At 57.7% G+C, this 24,554-nt stretch overlaps 1 protein-coding gene across 5 annotated transcripts in view; it reads left to right on the forward strand.

The window, feature by feature from the left end:
• Window positions 1-24,554, forward strand: part of MORN1 (MORN repeat containing 1) — a 49,712-nt gene that overhangs the window by 14,021 nt on the left and 11,137 nt on the right. For 2 of the 5 annotated variants that reach the window (XM_047724324.1, XM_047724319.1), the window contains 7 exons: window positions 577-673; window positions 1,865-1,975; window positions 10,208-10,331; window positions 10,740-10,909; window positions 16,560-16,616; window positions 23,154-23,308; window positions 23,415-23,494. In XM_047724324.1, the coding sequence (XP_047580280.1) occupies window positions 577-673; window positions 1,865-1,975; window positions 10,208-10,331; window positions 10,740-10,909; window positions 16,560-16,616; window positions 23,154-23,308; window positions 23,415-23,494 (794 nt within the window). Of the gene's footprint in view, window positions 1-576; window positions 674-1,864; window positions 1,976-10,207; window positions 10,332-10,739; window positions 10,910-16,303; window positions 16,524-16,559; window positions 16,617-17,872; window positions 19,911-23,153; window positions 23,309-23,414; window positions 23,495-24,554 lie in introns of those variants that run through there. The other 3 variants (XM_047724320.1, XM_047724321.1, XM_047724323.1) reach the window with 3 other exon arrangements.

Genomic DNA, 24,554 nt, shown 5'->3' on the forward strand with positions numbered 1-24,554 from the left:
GCCCGGGCCTCGGGAGAGCAGGGCAGGGACACGGGAGCCCCGTTAGCTCCCTCAGAGGAGCGCATAGACCCACACGGCTTCCGGCTGGTTTTTCTTCTAACAGGAGTAATTCCCACTTAGATGAAATACCATCAGGACCTTGAAGTTTTCCACGGAAACAGTTGTGGCTCTCGCGTTGTCCTCACGCCACTGTGCCTGCGGTTCAGAGAGGCTGCTGGGCGGGGGGGCAGGGGGGTTGCACGCGGGCTCCGAGGGCCCCTCAGGGGGCTTGTTGCTGGTGGGGGCTCCTCGCCCGCACCAGTATAGTCTCTACTGAAAGGGTCTTTGTGCTCCCAGTGCCCCGTTCGGAGCATTCGCATAGGAGCCGTTGTCCCCAGACTTCCCGGCTTCTCACGATTCCACTGCGGAGGGACTTGGAGGCAGGGCGGTACCACGTGATTGCCGCCCCTCGGGGGTGGTTTTCCAGCAGCCTCAGTCCTCGTCTGTGGGGCGGGATGGTGCTTGCAGGGACCCCGGGCCTCCCCGTGCTGTCTCGTGTCATCCATGGGCTCTGAGTCCACACGGCTCTCTCCGCAGGGACAGTGGCACGGCGACGTCTTCAGCGGCCTGGGCCAGCTGACCCACTGCTCCGGGGCCGTCTACCACGGGATGTGGATCAGTGGCCACCCGGTGGGTAGGTGCCTCTCCCGCCCCTGCCTCCTCCTGTCTTCTCGTGGGGTCACGGTGGGGTCTGCTGAGTTCTGTCTCCGATGGCCACAGGCGCTCGCACAGGGATGCTGAATCTGGAGGTATTTGGGGTCAGGGGTGAAGTGGGATCTAAAACCCCAGCCCCTTTAGGAAAGACACATTCCAGTCGGGTTTCAGAAGGACTTGTGACTGGTCTGCCTTCGGCTCAGGTGAGGATCTCAGGGTGCAGGGGGTCTGGGGGCCAAGCCAGCCTTCCCCAGGGTCCACCGGGAGTGCCTTTGTAACTGTGCCCTGGGAAGAGACCCAGATCTCAGCCCACCCCACGTGAGGGGTGCTGGAACCCCTGGGTGTGAAAGCCTCTGGGAAGGGGGCATAGGACGTGTCCTCGCATCTTCCCAGCAGAGTCTCAGCAACCACCAGAGTCCACCTAGGCCAGCTGAGGCGGACTCTGGCCTCCCCCTGCTGAGGGCCGGGTTGTCCCCCCTCAACGGAGCAGGGCTGTCCAGGCCCACCGTCTCCGTGAGGCACCTGTGCGAGCTCCCTCCTGGCCGCACGTCCTCTGTCAGACTCAGTCTTGTCCTAAGCTTTAACCACCCTCACCCTGGTGCCGCTACCGGCTGGGGACGCAGGGGGAGCAGACACCGAGAACGCCATCTCCAGCTGCTCCGACCCCAGAGGCGCCCCGCACGTCCAGCCTGTGGGTGGCCGCGCCCCGGCCAGCTCCCCAGATGGTGTCCAGGGCGCCTCACCTGGCACACACGGAGCCACTGACCAGATGCAAGGAGGGCGGGGCCAGAGTCCCAACCAAGCAGAGGTGTGCGGGAGTGTCCTCCCAAGTGCAAATCCGAATGCCCATGAGCCACTCGCTCACAGCCCTTCGGCGCTGGGTGGGCTTTCGAGGCCTCTGTAGTGTAACCAGCTCTGCAGTAAGTTGCTTAAAAGTCACAGCTGACCCTCAGGATGGGTCACAGTTTCACTCAGTGACGGCCCGGGTCGCTGTGTGGGGTGGCACGGGCAGGGGACTTCCAGCCACGCATCTGATAACCACACGTCCCTCCCCTTGCGGTGCCCTGGGAAGCGCGGCTGTTCTGTGGGGGGCCCACGTGGGGGCCTGGGCTCGCGCGGACAGCGGGCCCCCCCATTCAGCTGTGCCGCGCTCTGCTCTGCTCTCTCCCAGCACAAGCCAAGAAGATCGTGATTCTGGGTCCGGAGGTGATGGATGTGGCTCAGGGCTCTTCCTTTACCGTGAGCGTTCAGCTGCAGCAGGACAGTGGGGAAGTGGCCGAGGGTGAGTGTCTCCAGGGTGACGGCTGCAGACGTCAGGTGCTTAGGGTTAGGGACGAGATGCCCTGTGTGGCTTCTGGTACGGGGACACCTGCGGTGACTCTTGTTTTGTCCTCATGTCTGGAGCCTTGCCAGAGGGGGCGTGTGAGTCCCGTGTGTGTGCATGTGTGTGACATGGGCGTGTGCCCATGGCCATTGCACAGCTCACAGGACGATGTGTGGCTTCTCGGGGCTGCTGGTGTCTGCGGGGGCCTGTGCCTGGCGAGGGGCGAGTTCCTGTGTCCTCCATGGGTCATCGGGGAGGACAGATCTCCAGTCCAGCTGCGTTTTGGGGAATGGTATCAGCTGAGCAGCGACATAGAGGTTGGGCAGCTGACCTGCCAGAGCCCTTCCTGCCCATGAGCAGATTGCCCGGTGCGGAGAGGGGCATCCTGGCCTGGCGGCAGGGCGGAGGACCCCAAATGCGTCCATCAGCGCCCCGGCGGTCACGGTGCGGTGGCTGGGCAGGACCGCTGGCAGTACATGCCTGCCTGAGACGCTTAGTGTCTGCTAGTTTGCCTGGGGTCAGCAAGCTTTGACGAGGGCGCCACGATGAGCAGCACCGAGCAAGGACAGTCACAATCAGTTCATTTTAACAACCCTATTTTGGTGTCGTTTTTTTGTGTTTTTTTTTTTTTTTTAATTTTTTTAATTTTTTTTTTTTTTTAATTTGACAGAGATCACAAGTAGGCAGAGAGGCAGGCGGAGAGAGAGAAGGAAGCAGGCTCCCCGTGAGCAGAGAGCCTGATGTGGGGCTCGATCCCAGGACCCTGGGATCATGACCCGAGCCGAAGGCAGCGGCTTAACCCACTGAGCCACCCAGGCGCCCCTTGGTGTCGTTTTTATGGCTCGAAATTCTCAAGTATTAAGTGACTCCTAGATTTTCAGTAAATTTACAGAGTAGAGTACCACCAGCCCCCAGTTCTGCTTCAGACCATTTCCTTCGCCTCAGAAAGACCCCTGCTGCCCGCCACAGCCCGGCTCCCACAGGTGTGCCCTCTGTGGGCACTTGGATGAGTCCCACAACCCGTGGCCTCAGGTCCCGCATCAGTGACTGGTGTCCTTGGCTGAGGTGACCCACGTGGACGTGCTGGCGCTTCACGGACCACGTCTGTGCCTGGTTTCCCGGCTCATCTGTTGGTGGACATTCAGGTCCCTGCACTTTGGGCAGCTGGGAAGGTTTGGGGCAAGTTCCTGTGCGGCCTGTGTTCTCTGTGTCTCGGTCATGCACCCCTGAGTGGAGCTGCTGGGTCATATGGCAGATTTATGTGTAACTTTCCAAGAAACTGCCAGACTGTTTCCCAGAGTGGCCACCAGTTTACAGTCCCACCAGCAGCATGGGGCTCGGTTCCCCCCACCCTGCCCATCCGCAGCCATCCCGGGACTGTCAGCCAGCCCGCTGAGGCTCTGAATCGCACTTCCCTCCCAGCGGTTGGGGCCGAGCAGCTTTTTGTGTGTTTACTGGCCCCGTGTGCGTCTTCCCTAGGGAAATGTTTATCTAACTATGTCGTCCATCTTTTTAAATTAGGCTGTTTGCTCTTCTTGTTTTTCAGTTATTGGAGTTCTTTATGTATTCTGGATACTAGTTCTTCATCAGTTACATCTTTGCAAATCATTTCTTCTGGTTGCGGCTCATCTTGTGGTTTTCCTTAAGCATTTTTTAAATATTGATTAATTTGAGAGTGAGAGCATGCGAGTGTGGGGAGGGAGCAGAGGGAGAGGGAGAGAGAAAATCTCAAGCAGACTCTTGCTGAACACAGAGCCTGAGTCGGAGCTCAATCCCACAACCCCAAGATCATGACCTCAGCCAAAATCAAGAGTCGGACGCCTTACCGACTGAGCCACCCAGGTGACCCCATCTTGTAATTTTCTTAATGCTGCCTTCTGAAGTGCAAAGGTTTTTAATTTTGATGAAGATTTGTCAATTTTTTCTTTTATAGATCATAATTTTGGTAATGTATGTAGGAATGATTAGCCCGACCCAAGTACACAAAGATATTCTCCTGTTTTCTGCTAGAAGTTTTGCTCTTGCATTTCTGCAATCCATTTTCAGTTAATTTTTCTGGATAAGATAAAGTTCTCAGTTCATCTTTTCTCTTGTGGCTGTCCAGCCATCCCAGTACCATGTGCCGGAAAGTCTGTCCTCTCCCCATTAAAATGCCTCAGCACCTCAGTCGAGAACAACTTCACTGTCAGAGTGAGGGTTTGTGCAGACTCTGGATTTTGCTCCATTGACCCATATGTCTGTCTCCACACCACACCATCTTCATTATTGTAGCCTCACTCTGATTTTGGAAATTAAAGACTCCTTCGATTCTGCTTTCTTTTTTAAAATTGTTTTGACTATTCTGGGAGCTTCATCTTTTATACAGTTTTTTTAGGATCAGCTTGTCAGTTTCTGCAGGGGGGGAAAAAAAAAGCCTGCTGGGATTTTTGTTAGGGATCGCTTTGACTCTGGCCGGGAGGAGCCACCATGAGCTGCACTGCATCTTCCCATCCATGAACATGGGACACCTCCCCATCTATTTATATCTGTACTTTCTCTCACCAATGTTTTGTAATGTTTAGTGTGCAAGTCTTGCACTTGTTTTGTTAAAGTTATTAATAATGATAAATAATTTATCAGTATTTTGTTTATAACTTAGTTATAGTTGGTCTAGTAATTAATGAGTCATGTTTGTTCTTTTTATATTATTATGGATGGAATTGTTTCCTTACCTTTATTTCAGGAATTGCTAGGCTACAATTGATTTTAAAACAACATCTTATGTCCTGTGACCTTGCTGAACTCATTTGCTAGCTCTGCTGCTTTTCCTGAGGATTTCTTGGGATTTTGCTATATGGAGAATCATATCATCTGCAAAAACATCCAATTTTGCTTCTTCCTTTCCAGTCTGGATGAGTTTTCTTTCTTTTGTCTGCAATATTTTCTATTCCCACTGGCAGTGACCAAGGTCTCCAATGGCTCAACCTCCTTGCCGGCATTTGTTGCCATCAGTCTTTGTAGTCCTCGCCATCCTACTGGGGACGAAGTGGTGTCTTGCATTTCTGATACGCTCCTCTAACAAGTCATGATGTTGAGCATCTTTTCAGATAGTTATTGGCCATTTCTATGTCTTCTTTGGAGAAATATCTATTCAGATATTTGCCCATTTTTAAAAAATGGGTAACTTGGGTGGCTCAGTCAGTTAAGCGTCTGTCTTCACCTCAGGTCATGATCCCAGAGTCCTGGAATTGAGTTCCACATCAGATTCCCTGCTCAGCAGGGAGCCTGCTGTTCCCTCTCCCTCTGTCCCTGCTTGTTCTCTCTCTGTGTGTCAAATAAAGAAATAAAATCTTTAAAGAAATAAAATTAACATTTTAAAAAATGGGTAAGTGTCTTTTGATTGTGAGTTATTAAGAGCTCTTTATGTATTCTGGATATAAGTCCCCTTATCAAATATCTGATTTGCAAATATTTTTTGCCATTTTGTGGATTGTCTTGCACTTTCTTAGTGGTGTCCTTTGAACACAGAAGGTTTGAATTTTGGTAAAGTGCAATTCCTTTACTTTTTTCTTTTCTTGCTTATGCTGTTGGTTTCATACCTAAGAAGACTCCCTAACTCAGAGTCATGAAAATTTACTCCTGTATTTTCTTCTAAGAATTTTATATTTTTAGCTCTTACATTCAGAACTATAATCCATTTAGAGTTAATCTTTATGTGTGGTGTGAGGCAGGGGTCCAGCTACATTCTTTTGCATGTCAATGTCAGTTGTACCAGTGTCATTTGTTGAAAGACTGTTATTCCCCCCCATTGAATTATCTGGGCATTCCATTTGCTAAAATTTTCTTTAAAGTTTTTACATATTTTTTCATGAGGGATATTGGTCTTGAATTTTTCTTTTTTTTTTTTTTTCTTTTTTAAGATTTTATTTCTAAGTAATCTCTGCACCCAATGTGGAGCTCAAACTTATAACCCAAGATTAAGAATCACATGCTCTACCGACTGAGTCAGCCGTGTGCCCCCAATTTTTTTTAATATCTTAGTCTGGTTTTGCTATCAGGGTAATGTTGACTTCATGTTTCAATTTTCTGGAAGAGTCTGCATTGAATTCATATTATTTCTTTCTTAAATGTTTGGCAGATTTCAATATGAAGATCATTGAAGCCTGTCGTTTCTTTGTGGGAAGACTTTTTTTTTTAAAGATTTTATTTATTTATTTGACAGAGATCACAAGTAGGCAGAGAGGCGGGGGGGGGGGACAGGCTCCCCGCTGAGCAGAGAGCCCAATGTGGGGCTCGATCCCAGGACCCTGAGATCGTGACCTGAGCCGAAGGCAGAGGCTTAACTCACTGATCCACCCAGGCGCCCCATGTGAGAAGACTTTTAACTACTAATTCAATTTCTTTAAGTAGCTATAATGTTATTTGGGTTATCTACTTCTTCTTGAGTGAACTTTGATGTTTGTGTCTTTGAAGGAATATTTGTTCATTTCATCTGAGTTGTTTGATTTATTGTCATAAGCTTCTTCATAATATTCCTTCATGTCCTTTTAATGCACTGATACCACCTCTTTTGTTCCTACTAAGGATCATTGATTTCTTCTTTCTGTTTTGCCTGACTCATCTGACCACAGGTTACCAGTTTCATTGGTAAACAATCAACTTTTGGTTTCATTGATTTCTCTATTATTTTCTGTTTTCTATTTCATTAATTCCTATTATGATGTTATTTCCTTGCTTCTTATTTTGGATTTAATTTGCTCTTTTTTTCTTTTCTTTTAGTTTTTAAGATGGAAACCAAGGTAATTGACTTCAGACCTTTCTTGACTAACACAAGAGTTTATTGCTATAAATTTCCCTCTTAGAACAGCTTTAGCTGCATCCTGAAATTTTTGATAGGTTTTGCATTCATTTTCATTCAATTCAAAATGCTTTCTGATTTCCCTTTTGATTTCCTTTTTGACCCATGAGTTATTTAGAGATATGTTGTTTTGTTTCCAAATTTGGAGACTTTTTTCATAGAATTTGTTCTATTTTGGTAAATGCTGTGTGTGCACTTTAAGAAGTATATGATTTTTGCTTTCATTGGGTAGAACATCCTATATATATCAGGTGGATTTTATTGATACTATTCTTCAAGGTCACGTGTGCTGCTGATTTTTTGTCTGCTTGTTCTATCAGTTGCTGACAGTGGGATCTTGACATCTCTAATTGTAATTGTGGATTTGCTTATTTCTGATTTCATTTCTATCATTTTTTGCACCATGTATTTTGAAGGCCTATCATTAGATGTGTAACATTTAGGATTTTTATGTCATTTAATTAGATGACCCCTTATCATTGCAATATTTCCTTTTTCATCTTTGGTATAGTCATTGCTAGGACAACTACTTCCTGTAATAATAATATAGTCCACTCCAGCTTTCTCCTAACTAGTATCAGCATTGTGTATCTTTATCAATACTTTTACTCTCCACCTATGTAAGTCTGTATTTAAAGTGTGCTTTTGGGGGCGCCTGGGTGGCTTAGCGGGTTAAGCCGCTGCCTTCGGCTCAGGTCATGATCTCAGGGTCCTGGGATCGAGCCCCGCATCGGGCTCTCTGCTCAGCGGGGAGCCTGCTTCCTCCTCTCTCTCTGCCTCTCTGCCTGCTTGTGATCTCTGTCAAATAAATAAATAAAATCTTTAAAAATAAATAAATAGGGGCACCTGGGTGGCTCAGCGGGTTGAGCCGCTGCCTTTGGCTCAGGTCATGATCTCAGGGTCCTGGGATCGAGCCCCGCGTCGGGCTCTCTGCTCTGCGGGGAGCCTGCTTCCTCCCCTCTCTCTGCCTGCCTCTCTGCCTACTTGTGATCTCTCTCTGTCAAATAAATGGATGAAATCTTAAAAATAAATAAATAAAGTGTGCTTTTTGGGGCACCTGGGTGGTTCAGTCGTTAAGCCTCTCCCTTCAGCTCAGGTCATGATCCCAGGGTCCTGGGATCGAGCCCTGCATCGGGCTTCCTGCTTGGTGAGGAGGCTGCTTCTCCCTCTCCCACTCCCCCTGCTTGTGTTCCCTCTCTTGCTACATCTCTCTCTGTCAAATAATAAATAAAATTTTTAAAAATAAAAATTTAAAAATAATAAAGTATGCTTTTTATAGGCAACATATTGTTGGGTCTTAGTTTTTCATCCAGTCTAATCACATCTATCTTTTATTTTATTTTTTTTTAAGATTTTATTTATTTATCTGACAGAGAGCACAAGTAGGCAGAGAGGCAGATGGTGCGGGGGCAGACTCCCCACTGAGCAGGGAGCCCAACTCGGGGCTTGATCCCCGGACCCTGAGACCATGACCTGAGCTGAAGGCAGAGGCTTAACCCACTGAGCCACCGGGGCACCCCAATAAATAAGTAAATCTTTAAAAAATGGAGGGATTTTTCAGCCTTTATTTCCTCAAATAGTTTTTCTATCACAGTTCTTCCTCCTCTCTTTCAGGGGCCTCATTACCCACGTATTAGGGTGCTTGAACTTGCCTCACTGTCCATGAATTCTTTTTCCCCTTCCCCCTTCCTCCCTCCTTTCACTTTACCTTTGTTTTTCTTCCTCTTTTTTCCTTTTTTCTCTTGGTGTTTCATGTTGGTGGTTTCTATAGCTATGTTTTCAAGTTCGTGAATTTTTTTTCTACAATATCTCATCTGTCATTGATCACATACCGTGTACTTTTTTATCTCATAGTTTTTGTCTGCAGAAGTTCAACTTTATTTTTATATCTTCTCTGTCTCTACTTACATCTTGAGCACATGGAGTACGGGTCCAATAAAAACTTCGGAGAAGGGTCCTTCCTACCGGTCCTCACATCTGGGTGCGTTCTGAGCCGATTTCAGTTGCCTGCAGTCCCTCCTCACTACGGAACGTACTTTGCTGCGTTCTTTGCCTAGTAATCTTTGATTGGTGCCAGACACGGAGGATTTTACCATTTGGTGGCTGGGTATTTCTGTGTTCCCATAACTCTTGTTGGACTTTGTTCTGGAGCACAGTTGGCTTATTTGGAGACAGTCTGATCCTTTCAGGTTTTGCCTTTATGACGTGTGAGGTGTGGAGGAGAGCTCCGTCTGAGACCCAGGATCCCCACTGTTGAAGCCAGACCTTCTGAGAGCCCTGTCTCGTGTGCTGTGGCATCCATTCTTCCAGTGTGGCCAGCAGGAGTGAGCGCCACTCCCAGTGCCATGCAAGCCCAGGTCCCTCCCGCCCTCCCCTGTGGCTCTTAGCCTGGCCTTGGGCATTTCCTCGCACTCGTGCACAGATATGTGCTCCACCGTGTCCCCAGAGGTCCCTCACCTCTCTGTTCCTCTGCCTCCAGGACTCCAGGACCCCTGCTGTGTGCTTCTCCTCCTGGCCTCCCAGCCCTGTTTGCTCACTGAGGAGTTTCCTGGGCTCTCTCAGTCCCTCTCCCTGCACCCGGTCCCCCTTCTCTCAAGGCAGTGGCCTGGACAGTCGGGGAGTCCACACCATTTGTTCCGCATCTCTCAGGGGCCGCTGTCCTTGCCTGAGATCCAGGATCTTGAAAAGCCATCGCACCATCGTTATATTTTCTCTGCCTTTTTTGGGTGCTTCGAGTGGGGCATGAATTGGTTCCGGGTACTCTGTGGTGACCAGAAGTGGAAGTCGATCAAATCCCGGGGCCGCTGTGGCTCTCTACTCTCCTTCCAAGCCGGAGTGCTCGCACTGTCAGCCCTGCCATACCTCCTCTTCCACAGGGGCTGGACGGCGGGCCTGCACTGACCCCGCTCGGTGGGTGCCGTCGGCTGTCCTTCTGCACCGGCCCCAGAGCCCACACGGCCAGGCCCTATGCTGGGTGCGTCGGGCGCGCAGACAAGGGGGCACAGGTGGGAAGTAACAAGCACAATGTCTCCCCGAAGGCAGGACCGTGGTGGAGACAGGCTCCAGGTGTGTCTGCTCCCAGCCAGGGCCACCCCCATAGCCCCGAGGACAACCAACAAGAAGAGGCCCCCCAGAAGCACAGCGAGGTGCCTGGAGGCTCAGGCCCCCAGCAAGGGCAGGAGAAGTTGGGGCAGGGAGGCAGGGAGCTTGAGTTGAACTTGCTGCGGCCTGGGCCAGCGTCGCTGCTGCGCGCCCATCACTAGGCGTCCAGGCCAGGACAGGGAGGGAGAGACCTGGGTTCTTGTGGCTGTTCTGTCCCTTCCTTGGCACAGCCTGCTTCTCTCCCTCCCAAGGCGAGGACGGCCGGGTTTTGAAGATCTCAGCCGGCGTCCGGTATGTGCAGCTCCCGGCCTACTCAGAGGTCAGCTTCTTCAACGTGGACAAGGACGACCAAGGGACACCCATCCAGACCCCATTGTGAGTATGGACGACCCTGGACGTCACCCAGGTGGCGTGGGGGACGAGGAGTGGCCCAGACCTGCTCCACCCAGGCCCGTCTCCACATCGCTCCCACACTGGCCAGGACCCCAAGGGCACTGGGCACACAGCGGTGACCCGCGGACATGCTATGCTCGGTCTAGGGAACAGGAAGCAGTGGGGGCCAGGCAGGGGACTGGCAGCAAGGGCTGGGACTGCAGCGAGGTATCACGTGGTCCCAGAAGAAGACTCTCCCCACCCTTCCTTCCCACCATCTTAGTCTCAGAGTGGTTGCCTCCGCCCCTCCTCCTCCCCAGAAGGGCCCCCAGGCCATCGTGTCCCCCTCAGCCAGGTGGCACCCTCAGCTTAGCATCCAGCAAAGCCCAGTCCCACCCATTCCCTCCACAGCGGGTTTGACTGCATGGCCTATCCTCTGTGGAGTCCCAAGTCTGGGGGCCAAGAGCCCAGAGCTGCGCTGGAAAGTACCAGAGACCCGCAGCTCCCCACCAGAGACCTGAAGCTGGCACTGGCATCAGACACATCTCACGGCCAGAGGGCCATCCCTAGTGGCCCTGCGGGTGAGTGCCGTTAACCAGCTGGTTGGCAGTAGTTGGCATGAGCGCTTAGGGGCGTGTGGAGTGACAGCGGGTGCGCTGGAACCTGGGCAGGAGGAAATTAAAGCCTTGAGAAGCCAGGCATGGTGACCCTGGAGGAGACAGACCATGCCAGGAAGATGGGGCCGGGCCTGAGCAGGCGTCCCTCTGCAGGGCCAGCCCCCATCGCTGTGGGCTGAAGGGCAGGCTGGGAGCTCCCTGTCCTGGGCATCCAGGCCCCTCGGGCGCAATCCCAGTGCCACGGTAGCATTGGGAACAAGCAGTCCCAGGGGCCACCTCAGGGGCCGTCCTGCAGTCTCCACAGGCACATCTGGTCATCGCCATCAGTATAAAATGAGGCAGTTTCATTCGCACCAGGAGCCTGGTGGGAGAGTGCAGACCCTAGGCTGGTGGGCTCAGGGCTGTTTCTGCATCTGTCAGACTGAGGGCTGGGCCCGGAGGCAAACCCACCAAGGCCACTGTCCCCAGGAGGCTATGGTCAGCCTGGACAGGACACCCGAGTGTAGGAACGGCCCTTGTGCCCCCACCGCCCCCCCACCAAGGTCAGCCACCATCTGCAGCCCAAACGGTCCTGCGGGTTCGCCCGGTTTTCTGGCTGCTTCCGCGCCTGCTCAGAGTGCACAGCATCTCCGCATGCACTTGGCTCCTGGTGCCTGGAAACCTGCAGCCATGGAGGGCCTGGCCTGGCTTTTCCGTGGATTATTCTGAACGACTCCCGGAGAGCAAGTGCCGGAGCTCAGGATGTGAATCCAAGTTTCACGTCTGCCGTTCACTGTGCCCGGGCCCGTGGGCCTCCCACACGGCCTGATGCCTGCAGTCCCATGGCCTTCCTCTTGCTGGGGGGTGGGCATTTGCGTCACCCATGGCGTCCCAGCCGAGCATGGCCGTGGGGTCCCACCTGGTCCCCTGTGCCCACCCTCGCCTCAGGAGCAGCTGCACCAGATCCTTGGGGACCACAGCAAGCTCAGTATACGGAGCTCCGGGGTCCCCATCGGACAAATTCACGTGCACGTTGGCTGTGGGGGCCTTCACGCGCTCCTGGGCCCTTTGAAGAGGGGCCCATCCCCGGAGTTAGGACCCCAGCCCTGGACACCGCGTGCGAGTACTCCTGAGTCACAGAGCAGGACGGGCGGACCTGGAGTGCTGGCACAGGGCCCATGGCTAGACCCAGGCCTGGGCTCTCGCTGGGGGGAGCCCCATGCCACAGGGGTTGGGGGGAGCCTTGGGGGACTGCTTCCAGTGCAGTTTACAGAGGCAGTTTTACACTGTGGGGCTGAAGAGTTCTCACATTTCCGCATAAAAACACTCGCTGGGCCCCTTGCCTTCCACTGGGAGGGATTTCGGAGCCTCTCATGAGGTCTCCGTGGAAACCAGGCCCAGAAAGGGGGGTCTGTGTCTGCTCCTTGACGTTTGGTGCAGGCGGCCCCGGGCCCAGCCCTCTATAAGGGTTTGGGGTGCTTGCTGCTCGGGGAACGGGCCTCACCCCATGCTCGGGGGGCTGGTGTTGGGCTGCCAGCACGTTCAGAGATGTTTCCAGCTTGGCTAGGATGGGGGTGGGGCGCCGCAGAAGATGGTCCTTGGGGAGACCAGGGGGAGCAAGTCTTTGGTTTTGGGAGAGCCACTCGGGTTTGAGCTCTGCAGGCATCCCAGTGGCCTGCTGGCAGGTCTGCGGCCGAACGCCAGGTCCCGGGTCCTCGGCTGGTGCGTCTGGGGCTGATGCCAGACGTGGGGCTGATGCTTCTCTGCCTTTTCTGGCCAAGCTTCTCTGTACAGGCCTCCTCTTCTATAAAGTGACCAGGGGCCTCTGCCCACAAGATTGCCAGTCCCATGGCGGCCCCTCCTGTCCCCTCATAGGGTGGCATGCCGGCGACGTGCACACCTGCCCACGGGTCAGGAAGGGTCCCCCGTGCCGCTGTGTCTCTTCTGGGGACCAGTCCGTCCCCAAAAGCTCTGGAGGACACTCGCACTGACCGTGCTTGTCCCCATAGCTGCCCCAGAGCTCCCCTCGCCCCACTGGTGCCCAGGCCCTCCGGACGTGTTGGCAGCGAGCTCAGGTCTGCTCTGGGTCATGGACACACAGGCCGGCCGGCTGTCCTCTGGTGCCTTCTGCGAACGGCGATGAAGCCATTGCATAGGTCAGCTCTGCACGGGTAGGTGGTGGGGATCAGTGTAAATAAGAGAAAAGCCCAGGTGATAACGGTGTGACTAAGGGCGAGGGCTCGTGCTGTGTGGGGTCTGGGAGGCACTAGCTCAGCAGGGCGTGAGGCCCTCGTGCCGGCGGGACACCCAGAAGAGACCTCAGGGGACGCAGAGCTGCTTGGGTGGGAAGTAGGCGAGGCTTTTCTTTTTTTTTTAATGAAGTGGCTTATTCTGTCGCTACACGGGGTAGTAGCAAGTTCTCCTGACCGTTATCTGGAGAGACAGCAAAAACGCGACAGTCCGTGGCAGCCCCACACGTATGGGGAACATATGTCGGGGCCCTTTCCTTCGCATGAGTGAAGGTCTGTATTCGCCAAGGCAAGCCGTGAACTGCACCACTCCCCCTTACCCCTGGCCTGGCACAGAGCTTTCTTGCGTGGCTCCCGGATCCCGCCTCCCTTCCTTCCGCCAGACCTTGACCGAGGACCCCCAAGCCCCACTCAGGCCTGCACCGAGCAAAGGGGTTCCAGCCAAGGGTTACTGCGTCTGCTACCTAGGTGACAGTGCGCCAGCCTCGGGCTGCGGAGCAGGGCACCTGCTGAGGCTGCCATGGGTGCTGGCCACACACATTTGGAAGTCTCGGGGAGCAGCCACTGGCGACACCCAGCCTCCAGCCAGGACACGTGACGGGCCTCCCAAGTGCAGGGCAGAGACCACAGCCGGGAGGGTTTCAGGCAGAGAGATCAGTCGACACAATGCCTAAAACAGACCAGGGCCAGAACATCTCCCAGGTGACCGTCCCTCTCGAAGCTACTTTCTGTGGCCCCCGAGCAGAAATGTTCTCCCAGCACACAGACTCCAAGCCCAGGGTTTCTCTCTCAGCCCCGGGTCACAGGCGGCATTGGACGCCCTCCCACGACGGAACGCACGCCACCGCACAGGCAGACATGCGCCCGGCTCTCGCTGAAACCTCATCCCATGGCGGCGGCCATGCTCTTGGCTGGCCAGGAGCAGCCCTCCTTCCAGGTCCACACTCCGGGCTCACGTGAGCGCCCGCTTCTGACAACGGTGGGGGATTCAAGTCCACCAGTATTCACTTCTCACGTGGAAGTTCCATGGCGGGGCGAAGGCCCCCGGGATCACCAGGGATCCCTGTTCCCATTCCCTCTTCTTCTCTGTCGTCCTTCCTGCACCTCGTGGTCCCAGGGGGCTGCACAGGCACCAGCCATCACACCCCTATTCCAGACCCCGGGAACTAGAAGCAGAAGGAGCACAGGCCTGCCCTTCTAATAAATGCCCCTTCGAAGACACCCACCATCACTTATCCCTCATTGGCCAAAACTTGGTTACGTGACCACACCAGGCCACAAGGAGACAAGAGATGCAGTTTGCCAGCCAAGACCAGATTGTTAGCCGGAGCCGGGGTGGGGGAGATATTTTGTGTCAACCAGCCATCTTTGCCTGAGGGTCTGGAAGCCACAGGAGCAGACCTGCCATTGGCTTACGTCTGAGAGCAAGGCCCTGGACCTCCCGCCACCTCCAGGGATGGACGAGGCGAGTGACGCCCCCTTCATCTGTTTGTAAGAAGCCCGCCGTGCCCCTCAAGCTCGTGCCCTGTCCCACAACCAGGCTGTAAGGCAGTGATCAGTGGTTTTGGTAAAACCAGGCCTGGAAGTGAAGGAGTTCAGCCTGTTAGACCAGCGGGAGGTGTGGGAGACGGGGTCCCCCAGCCCCAGGAGTGGCTAAGAGCACGGGGAGCCACGGCCCCGTGGCGGGCTGGCCAGTGCCGACAGCCCATACCCTGCCCTGCTTCTCTGCCTCAGGGTTTGCTCACAGTCGAGAAATAGTGCGGGCAGCCCCCTAACGCTGGACAGGGGTCCCCTTCCCTAACCAAAGGGGTGGGCAAAGGCAAGGCTGGGGTGGGGGTGCCGGCCACCAGGTCTGCCCCCCAAGCAGCCTTCACGCAGGGCCCGGCATCACAGGACCCCTGGCGGGCCTCCCCTGCAGCCTTTGCCCCTGAGGGTGATGCTGGGTGCGGGCTGGGAGGTCCCCCAAGCCTCCCGACCCGGCCCCGCCCTCTGTGCTCCGCCAGCCAAACTGGAAAGGTGCACCAGCTCAACGCTCAAATTTTCGAGGACTTCAGGGTTTCCATTCTCAGCGGCCAGGAGGGTGGGTGCCCAGGAGAGGAGGGAGGGAAGGGGCTGGAGCCGCCCTACAGGGAGGGAACTACCGTGGAACCGAAGCGGAGGGGGGCAGCGTCTAACACGAGCACGTGTCTGTGTCTCTACACGTTCTTGAGCTCGTGTGCCAACACCGGTGGGGGGGCGGGGGACATGGAGCACAGTCCCCGGCCAGCAGAGAGGCACAGGGGGACCCCGCCTGCCCTGCCCCAGCCCCAGATTTCCCCAGCCACGTTTGCCTGGCCTCTGTGGTCGCTGAGACCGTGGAGCTAGACACTGGCACCTGCCAGTGCGCGGCCGTCGCCCACACCCCGCGCCCCACAGGGACCTGCTTCTCGGCCCTTTTCTCACCCACCCAACCCACAATTAAGAAAGTAGACACTCTAAAACCTTGGTTTCCAATTACGCAAATAAGTAAAATGAAGAGAGAAAACGCTCTCTCCAGAGGCCTCGTGCCAGTCATACACGGTCGTGAAAGTCAGTATTTGATTATTTTGTTGATATGAAATATTTCAGTCGCTGAATTGTTCTAGCTTTCGAACAGACGAGTTGCCTTCCGTTGAGAAGAACGGGCGATTTCATGGGCGTGGATCGTCGCCAGGTTTTCCAAACCCTATTTTGGTGAAATTACAGCGCCCACATTTCAGTAACAAAGCACACTGATGTTATATTCAAAAAGATTTTTATATTTAGACACTTAACCTTTTGTAATTCCCACCCACAGCTTTAAACGTAGCCCCTTTATGTTAATTGCCGTCAGTGGGGTGTCTGCTCGCCCCCCTCACCCGGCAATTTAGGCCCATGAGTCCTAATGCAGGTGCTGATAATTGCAGCGGGACATTGTCAGGCGGCGGAGCCCAGGGGCCCAGACAATCCGCCATAAATTGGATTTGGGAACCTAATAAAGCTGTAGCAGGGAGAGAACCTCAGACTGCTTCTCTCCCTCTCTCTCTCTCTCTCTTTTTTAAATGCCTAAAACCCTTGCAGGGAATGTGTCCAACTGACCTGAGCGGCCCCGTCTTTTCCATTTGTTGAACAGACGGTTCCGAGTAGTCGTCAGACGGGATCTACGGAGAATCACCCGTCATTGTAAGATGATTTTGAAAATCAAGGTGCCCTTTGCCGCTGATCCAATCTCACCGATAAAAGGGACAGAAAGTGTAGCGGAGAACTTCTGGAAATCTCACCGCCTCTCGAGGTGGCAACACATTTTAATATTAATCGTCCGTGGTTAATTATGGCAGAGTAGCTGGCACGAAAGATCCGTATTTTTAAAAGGGAAATTTGTGCTGTAGGTTTCTTGTCGAGGAATCCCACCGCGCGGACGGACCCTCCAGGACAAGCAGGAACAGGTAACCCGGTGCCTCCGAGGCCAGTGCAGGGAAGACCAATGGGACCATCGTCAACGTCAGGGGCGTTTCTGCCTGAAGCAACGCCCCCGAGGGCTGGGCGGCCCCGGGGCCTGAGACCACAGCTCCCCTCCCCGCCCCGCCACCCAGGCTCCCTGGTTCCCCTCCTTCTGCAGCCCCTGGCATGGGGCCAGGAGCACCCACAGGACCCCAGGCAGTGGGTCTCTGGGGGGACCCTGGAGAGAAAGGAGGGGGGCAGACAGGCCTGGACTTCCATCAGGCTTTGCCAGTGCGGCGCCCTGTGGGCGTGCCTAGGGGGGATGGTTGCCCCGGGAGCCGGCTCAGATCTCTCTCTCCCTGGCTGTGGCCCCAGAGGCCTATTCCAGGGGGCTCACACCGCGGTGAGGAAACGTTGCTTGGGGTGGGGGGTCGGGGGGCCCCCTCCCCCACGGCCTGGGGGATTTAGGCCGCCGGCTGGACAGGCCCCAGACCACCTAGAGCCACCAGGCCGGGCGGCGATGGAGACCGTGTTTGTGTCCTGATCTGCCTCAAGTTTAGCCTCTGATCGTTAAGCCACCAAGTGGGGTGGGGACACAGCCCACCCAGCCGGCTGCCCTGTGCACCCTTCTCCCTCCTGGGAGCAGCTAACAGGGGCTCCTGGTCTCCCGTGGTCAGAGCCATGCTTGCCCTCACCCCACGTCGTGGAGCCTGTGGCCTTCTCCTCAAGCCCAGAGCTGCCTGCAGCTGTCTGTCCACTATGAGAGGGCACAGCGCTTGGGTCAGGCCCCTGCACTGACCCAATAGGGGCCTGGGGCTCTCCTGGGGCAGGGTGTGGCCCCTGGGATTCAGGGACCACTTTGGGCAGGAGACTTGAGGAGGGCAAGAGGCCAGGGGGGACCCTGCACCCTGACCTATCCAGGATTCCCTGGGGGAGGTTCCAGGGAAGGGTCGGCTTGGAGTTGCTGCCATCCTGGCCGTGGTCAGTGTGGCCCAGGCACGCGTGACCGGCGCAGTCAGGGCCTGGGCTGGCAGGGAGAGGCCCAAGCCCGGCTAGAGGAGCAGGTCTGGGTGCGGCTGAGGACCTGCCCTGGAACGGAGAGGATGTGGGCCGGGCATGTGCGCACGTGGGAGGGGAGGCCGCCCACGGCTGAGGGTCTACCAGCCAGGCTGTACCAGCATGAGGGGACCGATAGATGTGTGTCTGTCTGCGCGTCTCCCGTGTACTGAGAACGTGTGCTTACACCCCTGGTCACGGCCAGCTCCTCAGGGCCCGGCCCCTCACCACACATGGGGCTGGCCGGCTGCAGGCCCCACAAGGTTTTTCTGGGGATCTGAGATCCAGCTTCCTGCTCCTGCGAAGGCCACTGGCCCCGGGCGCTCTCCCTCACCCGCTCGCTCCTAGAGACACAACAGATGCCCCTCGTCCTTGCCCAGGAGAATGCAGGCCCAGCCTCAGCCCGCTGCCAACTCCATCCCTCTTGGGAGGCCTCTGAGTTCTGGACGGTCCCCAGTGGAGGGCCCCGCACCTGGCCGCTCCCACCGCCACAGGTGGCCCTCACATCGGGATGCGGCCACTCCCCAGGCCCCTTCGTGGCTTCTGCCCAGGCCCATCCTGAGAGCCCGAGGGACTGCCGCGCTCGGAGCAGCCCCTGGCCGGTCCTCCCGGGACGGGCGGTGTCCAGGGGCAGAAGGGCTGCAGCGGCCACTGGTGAGAAGGCGCCCAGCCCACCACCTGCCAGCAGAGCCACGGTGGCAGCCTCCCAGCAGTCACCTGCCACAGCATTGGGAGGTCCGCCTCCACGTCGGGTCCCGCGTTCCTGGGCCGCTTCTAGGGACCCCCACTCCCCACCCAGACGGGCTGCGGCTTTCCAGCTGAGCAGCCAGCTCAGGACAAGAAGCAGCCGTGGTCGCCTCGGGGGCGGCCCGGCCTCCATCTGGCCCCTTGGTACAAATGGCCTGGCTGGAGGAGCCTTCTGGAGGCGAGGAGTGGGGGACTGTCAGGGACAGGAAGGACCCCCACATCCGTGCCGCTCTCCCAAGGGCTTCCCACCATCTCCCCCACTTTCACTGCCGCTTGCAGTTCCGCGGGCTCCAGGAGGGCGTCTGCAAACAGCGGCGTGGCCTGGGGGTAGCACTGGGGGAAAGGGGACGTTTTAGCCCCTTGGCGGGGCACCAGGTGCACAGCCCGGTCCGGAAGGTCCCATGCACGGTGGCTGACGGGACAGGACGAGAGCACTGGTTCGAGGCTTTGTTTTCTGAGCGTCCAGAAAGGACTTGGGCCAACGGGAACATGGCTTTGTGTCGAGTCCGTTTTCCAGGTTCAGTGAAGGAAGGGGAAGGCAGGCATCAGGTTCCTCCTCAGGAACGGTGCGTGGGCCCTGCCGAGTGCAGCCCGAGGGCCACGGGGCTGGGGGTTCTGCACGCCGGCGCGCCCGCCCCACCCCAGCCAGGCCCAGCCGCGAGCTCCCCGCTGGCTTAGTTCTCACACAGGCTCCTTGGGAAACCGTGGAGTTTGAAAGCCTCCAGATAAATCCACGAACCCAGCCTTGCCCCGGGCCTGCAGTCGGGTGCAGCCCTAGGCGCCCACATGGGGCCCGTCTGTGTGTGGCCGGTCCCCCCCTCAGCCTCGGGTGCAGCCTGTGCGGACGCATGGGGCAGAGGTGGGGGTGGGGGCTCCTGGTGGGGGCTGCCCCGTGGTCACGTCCAAGACAACATCTGGGGCCCCCCTGGACAAATGGAAGGGTGGGGTGGGCAGGGGGCACCCAGCCCAGAGGGAGCCCTTGTCTGGTGACACAGGCCATCCGAGAAGGGGCCTGAGGGTGTCCACCCGGCCCTGCCTGATACTCACGCTTCCTGCTCTCCCTCTGGGTCATGGAGACCGGGACCCACAAGTCCTCTCCAGGCCGACGGCTCTGCCTGTGGGCGTAGCCCGCTCCTCGGCTAAGGGACCTGCCCTGCCCTGAAAACTAGTGGGGTGTGTCTGGTCACCTCCACGCGAGGTGGCTCTCGGCCCCTGAGGGCCGATGACATTTTATTTCTCTGATTCATGTAAATGAAGCAAACATTCCCGCCTACGCCTGGCTCTCCCGGGCCCACGGGGCCGCTCGACGGTGGAGGCCCGACCCCCGCAAGGCTTGCTTACCCCCGCCCCCTCCGCCCTTGTCTCCATGTCCTCCAAGGCTGATTAGGGAGTCTAATTGAGTTGGCTGTAAAAAGGTAATTAATCGACGTTTCCTCCCAGAGCGGTCAAGCACCGATCTCCCCGTGGCGCACCTCCCGTTGCGTGTCCCCCACCGCGGCCCCAGAGGCAGCAGTGACCTTTATCTTGCTGATAATTAAAGTCGACATAAAGGCTTTGGAAATAACTCCTGAGAGCTGGCGATGGCATCTGCGGGCGGGGCCCTGCCTTGCGGGTTGGCCAGGCTGGGGGCTGCCCCCCAGAGTGGCCAGGACCAGGTCTGTGGGTCGCTACAGGCCCAGCAGGACCTTCACCCCAGAACCGTCCCGTCAGGAGCAGGAGGGGATCGCAAGCACTTGCTTCTCTGGGAGGCTCCCTTGGGGCCAGCGGGGCACGGGTGGAGAAGGACGGGCTCCCCAGAGAAGCTGGTGCCCCTTGGGCAGCTCTCAGATGGGTGGGGGCTCTGGCTAGGAGCTCGGCTGGGGAGAGGGCGTCCACGCTGGCCTGCGCCGTGGGCCTGGCGGTGTTTCTGCAACGAGGTCCTTTGTCAAGAGGTGGTCTGACATCCTCTGGGTGGCACCTACGGCGGGGCGGACGGGTGAGGAAGGGGCCACAGGAGGGGGGAAGGTTGGGGGGTGTACGTGGCCCCCCTGAGGCAGCAGGGGCAGGACTGCCTGGACAGGGCACCTGCGCAATGCCCCAGGCTCAGGGCGCCAGCGGAGACTGGGGGCCCATCTTGCAGATGCTTGGCGTGCGGCGGGGTGGTGAGCGCCGACGAGGTGTGGGACTGTCAGGAGTGGCCAGCGCTGGAGCTCCTGTGGCCACAGGGCTTGCTTGGTGTGTGCTCAGGATGCAGGGGAGAGTCGGGGGGGTGGGGTGGAGCAGGCGGGGACCTTGCCTGGCAGCGGGTCCATGTGCTGGGAGCAGGGCGGGCCCCACAATGGCGACTATGGAGGGACCAGGACCACGGGGATGCCAGTGAGGGGAGGGACGGAATCTTGGATGTCGCCCCCATTTCTGGCGGGGCAAGCAAGAGTGGGGACAGCGAGTAGGGGTGGGAATTGGGTCTGGGGGACCCAGAGCTCCCCATCTGGGAGGCAGCACATGGAGATTCCTGCAAGGAGCTGGGGCAGAGGTCTGACCCCAAGGAGGCCAGAGCAGGCCCGCTGTGGTTCTCCACTCGTGGGCAGTAAGGTGCCCACCCGAAGGGGGTATGCATGGGACGGTGGCATTGGATGTCCACCCAGGAGGCGGGGGGGGGGCGGTCAGCTGTGGCTGCTGGTGCCCAGGACAGGGCAGGCCCAGGAAATGTGCACTTACGTTAGGGCAGGGACACCAAGCCAAGACTGTGGGAAACCCCAATTCTCGACTCTTCGTGTGAAGCTTGGAGCTCATGGTCCCGCCCCGGGGCCCACGGCACCCCGCACAGATGCAGCTTTAAGTGGGTCTCAAATTCCTACGCGACCTAGGGAGCCCTGTTCTCTCTCGGGGGCAGAACAGGGTCTGCAGGGCCTCACCCGGACCCTCCAGGGGGGTTGGGGGGTAGGGGCATACTCTGAGACTTCCGGCCAGCCCACAGCACCACCCACCCCACAGGCGCCCTGGGCCACAGTCCACGCACGGGTGGGTGGCAGGGGGCAGCAGGCCTGGCCCATCGGGACATCTCGCAGGCAGAGCAGATAGAAGCTGACTGACCACTTGGATGTACGAGCCAGGAAGCCACGGTCCAGCTGAGATGCGGAGGCGAAGGAGGCCAGGGGGCCATGTCCAGGAACAGGGGCCAGCATGCGGGGACCAAGCTTGGGCAGGCTGGGGTATGCCCCAAGCACCAGAGTTGCTCATTCCTGGGAAGGTGGCAGGCCTTGATGTCACATCTGAGAAGTGGGGATGATGGGGGACAGACAGGTGTGTAAGCCCCGTGTGGTCACTGTACTTTGTGCAGAAGGGGCACTCGTATGCAGGGACCCAGTCTTGCGCGGTCACCCGGATGGGAGTCTAGGCTACAGCGCCAGGGTCCTCACCATCCAGAGGCGATCGGCTCCTCCCGAGCTCGCTAGAAGCTGTCCATCGCTCAGAAATAGAACTATGCCACCAGCCCCGCGGCCCCCAGTCACTGCCCAGGACATAAATAGCGTGAGGACTGCAAAAGCTAATGGAGAGAAGGTCCCTCATTAAAGAGTGTCCTTGCAGAAGGACAGATTTTGCTTTTTATAATGCGCCATAATGATGAAGACAACTTTGAGAGAAATAATTCCCTACCTGTGATTTCGAAATACTTCTGGGGCCTGTGTGCGTAAGCTGGGCTCCAGGGAAAGGGCCTTAATACCCTGCAGCCCCTGGGCCCCATCCAGTGCATGGATGAGAGCCGGCCCGCCGCGCACCCGGGGCGCCCCCCAGGCCTCCCTACAGACTCCCTTAGCAGGAGCCTCCAACCCATCTTGCCCACCCCCGCTGTCCCCACGGCCCTATCCAGCCACCGCCCTGAGGTCTGACCACGCCTGCTGGTGGCTTCTCCCTGACAGTGGGTGAGTGCAGGACAAGGACCTCAGGACAGAGGTCCGTTGAGAGAGCCGGGACCCCAGCCCCCACAGGAGAGCGGACCCTGATGCATGTGTGTTTGGGACAGCCCTGGTGACAACCCCGTCTCAGCCACCAGCTTCCTGTGCCTGGGACGGAAGGAAGGGGACAGCAGGGCCGCAGCTCCATCTGCCAGTGGGTGGAGCCTGGGGAGGGGACTGCCAGAAGGAAACACTCCATACCCCGCAGGAGGAGGGTATGAAGAAAGCCAGGATGGACAGGGTACATAGCGGGGTTTCCGCTGCGGGCCGAGCCCAGCCCACCGCCATTCTTAGATGCCAGAGGCTTCTGTGCTCCACACTCATCATGGATGTGACCTGTGGTCACCCGTAGCACAAAGCCATGAGGTAGAAATGTCCTTCTCAGAGCACACCATGCAGGAGAGGCCCAGCCCGGCCCAGCACAGGGCCTTCAACCTAGATCCTCTCTAGGCCCTATCCCTGGTGCCCAGGACCCTCCCAGCCCCAAAGAATCCTCCTGCCGGGCACTCACAGTGGGTCCCAGAATACACCCGCGGGGAGACTGCTATGTTCCCCCCGGCGCCTCTCCGGGCGTGCTAGGACCAATGTGTGTTGTGGGCCAGGCCCTGCCCCCTGCCGGCCACTCACCTGGAGAGAGCCACACAGCCAGTATACCGGGCAGCAGGGCTTTCGTGCCCACATGGCCGCCCGTGGCCCCGGCCAGCTCCGCTATAGAAACCGCCCTTTGGAGAGGCCACGGGACGGGTTCTCTCCAGTCTTGATTTCCTGCTGCTTCAGAGTGTCTTTCTGCTCTCCACTTCCCAGGAGAAACCTCTTCTCCCGCTTCCTGGGGACGCGAACCCCACTGCCCTGAGGACTGCCAACGCGTGGAACAAGGTTGCGCCCAATTCTCAGATGTCCGCCTTGGGCCCCCACCTCCCGGGTACAGCCCTGTCCTCTTCCTTGACAACCTCCGTGAGGTAAGGGCACCCGCCGCACCCACCGTGGCTCAGACCGCACGCTGCCCAGCACCAGGGCCAGACCACCCGGGAGCCCCTCTGAGCCCTCCCTCGTCACTCCTTCCAGGAGACAGACAGCAGGTCCAGAGGCGGCCTGGGCCCTGGCAGGATGACGCCCAACGGGCAGGACCCGCCAGGAGGCAGCAGGTAGGAGAGGGTGACCGACTCGGGACATTTGCCGCTTTGGCGTAGCCTCCCAGGTGCATGTCCTCAGGGGTGGAAGTCAGGGCGCCTGGGGTTGCAGGTGCTGCTGTGGCCGCTCCTTTCTGCCCACCCCCCGGGAGCCCAGCTCCGGTCCGGGTCAGCCTGCTCTGGGCCATGGCTCAGACAGACCCGAGGTGGGCAGAGCAGGGTGGCCTGCTTCTTCAGGGGACGCCCATGGCAGGGAAGCCAGCTGGACAGAAAGGGATGCTCCTCGAGTGGGCACATGGGCCAGGAGGGGCCCACTGGGTGGGCAGAGCAGCCCTCACTGCTGTGCGCCTGGCAGCCACGGGCTTACCACACACCAGCCACATATCTGCCACGGCCCCGGGGTCCCCAGAAGCCCATCCCGCGGTGGAGCAGACCCTGGACAGGGACGCGTGCCCCTGTGGGGCCCGAGGTGACAGCATCTGTCAGTGCCTCTCGGCCGCACGCTTTCCAGCCCACGGCCCTGCTGGGAGGAAGACTGACTTCCAGAGAAGTCTTTCCCAGCATCGGCTTGTGGGAGCAGCCCCTCCCCTGCCAGGCCTTGGGGCCCAACTGGGAGCTCCCCTCTGGGAGCCGTGGGGGGATGGCAGCAGCACCACGGGCTGCATGCGGAGGCAGAGAAATCACTGCTCTTGAAAGACAGGAGCCCTCCCCCGGGGCCCGGGTGCACGGGGCCCGGCAGGGGTGCTGCAGGGGAGATCGAGGCCCCTCGGGGGCAGGGAGGGGTGCCAGGCCTTCCCGGATGTCCACCTGCAGCAAGGACCGGTGCGTGTGGCCCCACCAGGCCTGGGGCCCGCGAAAAGAGCCACGTCCGAGGGCAGAGGCCTTTGGGCACAGACGCGACGATGAAGCTCGAGGAAACTGGGAAATGCAGGAGAAACGGGAGGAGGCCGCGGCGGCCGCCGCTCCCGCAGTCAGATGGCTCCCGGCTGACGCCAGCGGGCGGGGACCGGGCCGGGACACCCGGAGGCTGGCACGGGGTCGGCCGACTGACAAGCCTTTGGTCCCACTCCCGCGG

Source organism: Lutra lutra, chromosome 4 (assembly GCF_902655055.1).
Source record: "Lutra lutra chromosome 4, mLutLut1.2, whole genome shotgun sequence".
NCBI lineage: Eukaryota > Metazoa > Chordata > Mammalia > Carnivora > Mustelidae > Lutra > Lutra lutra.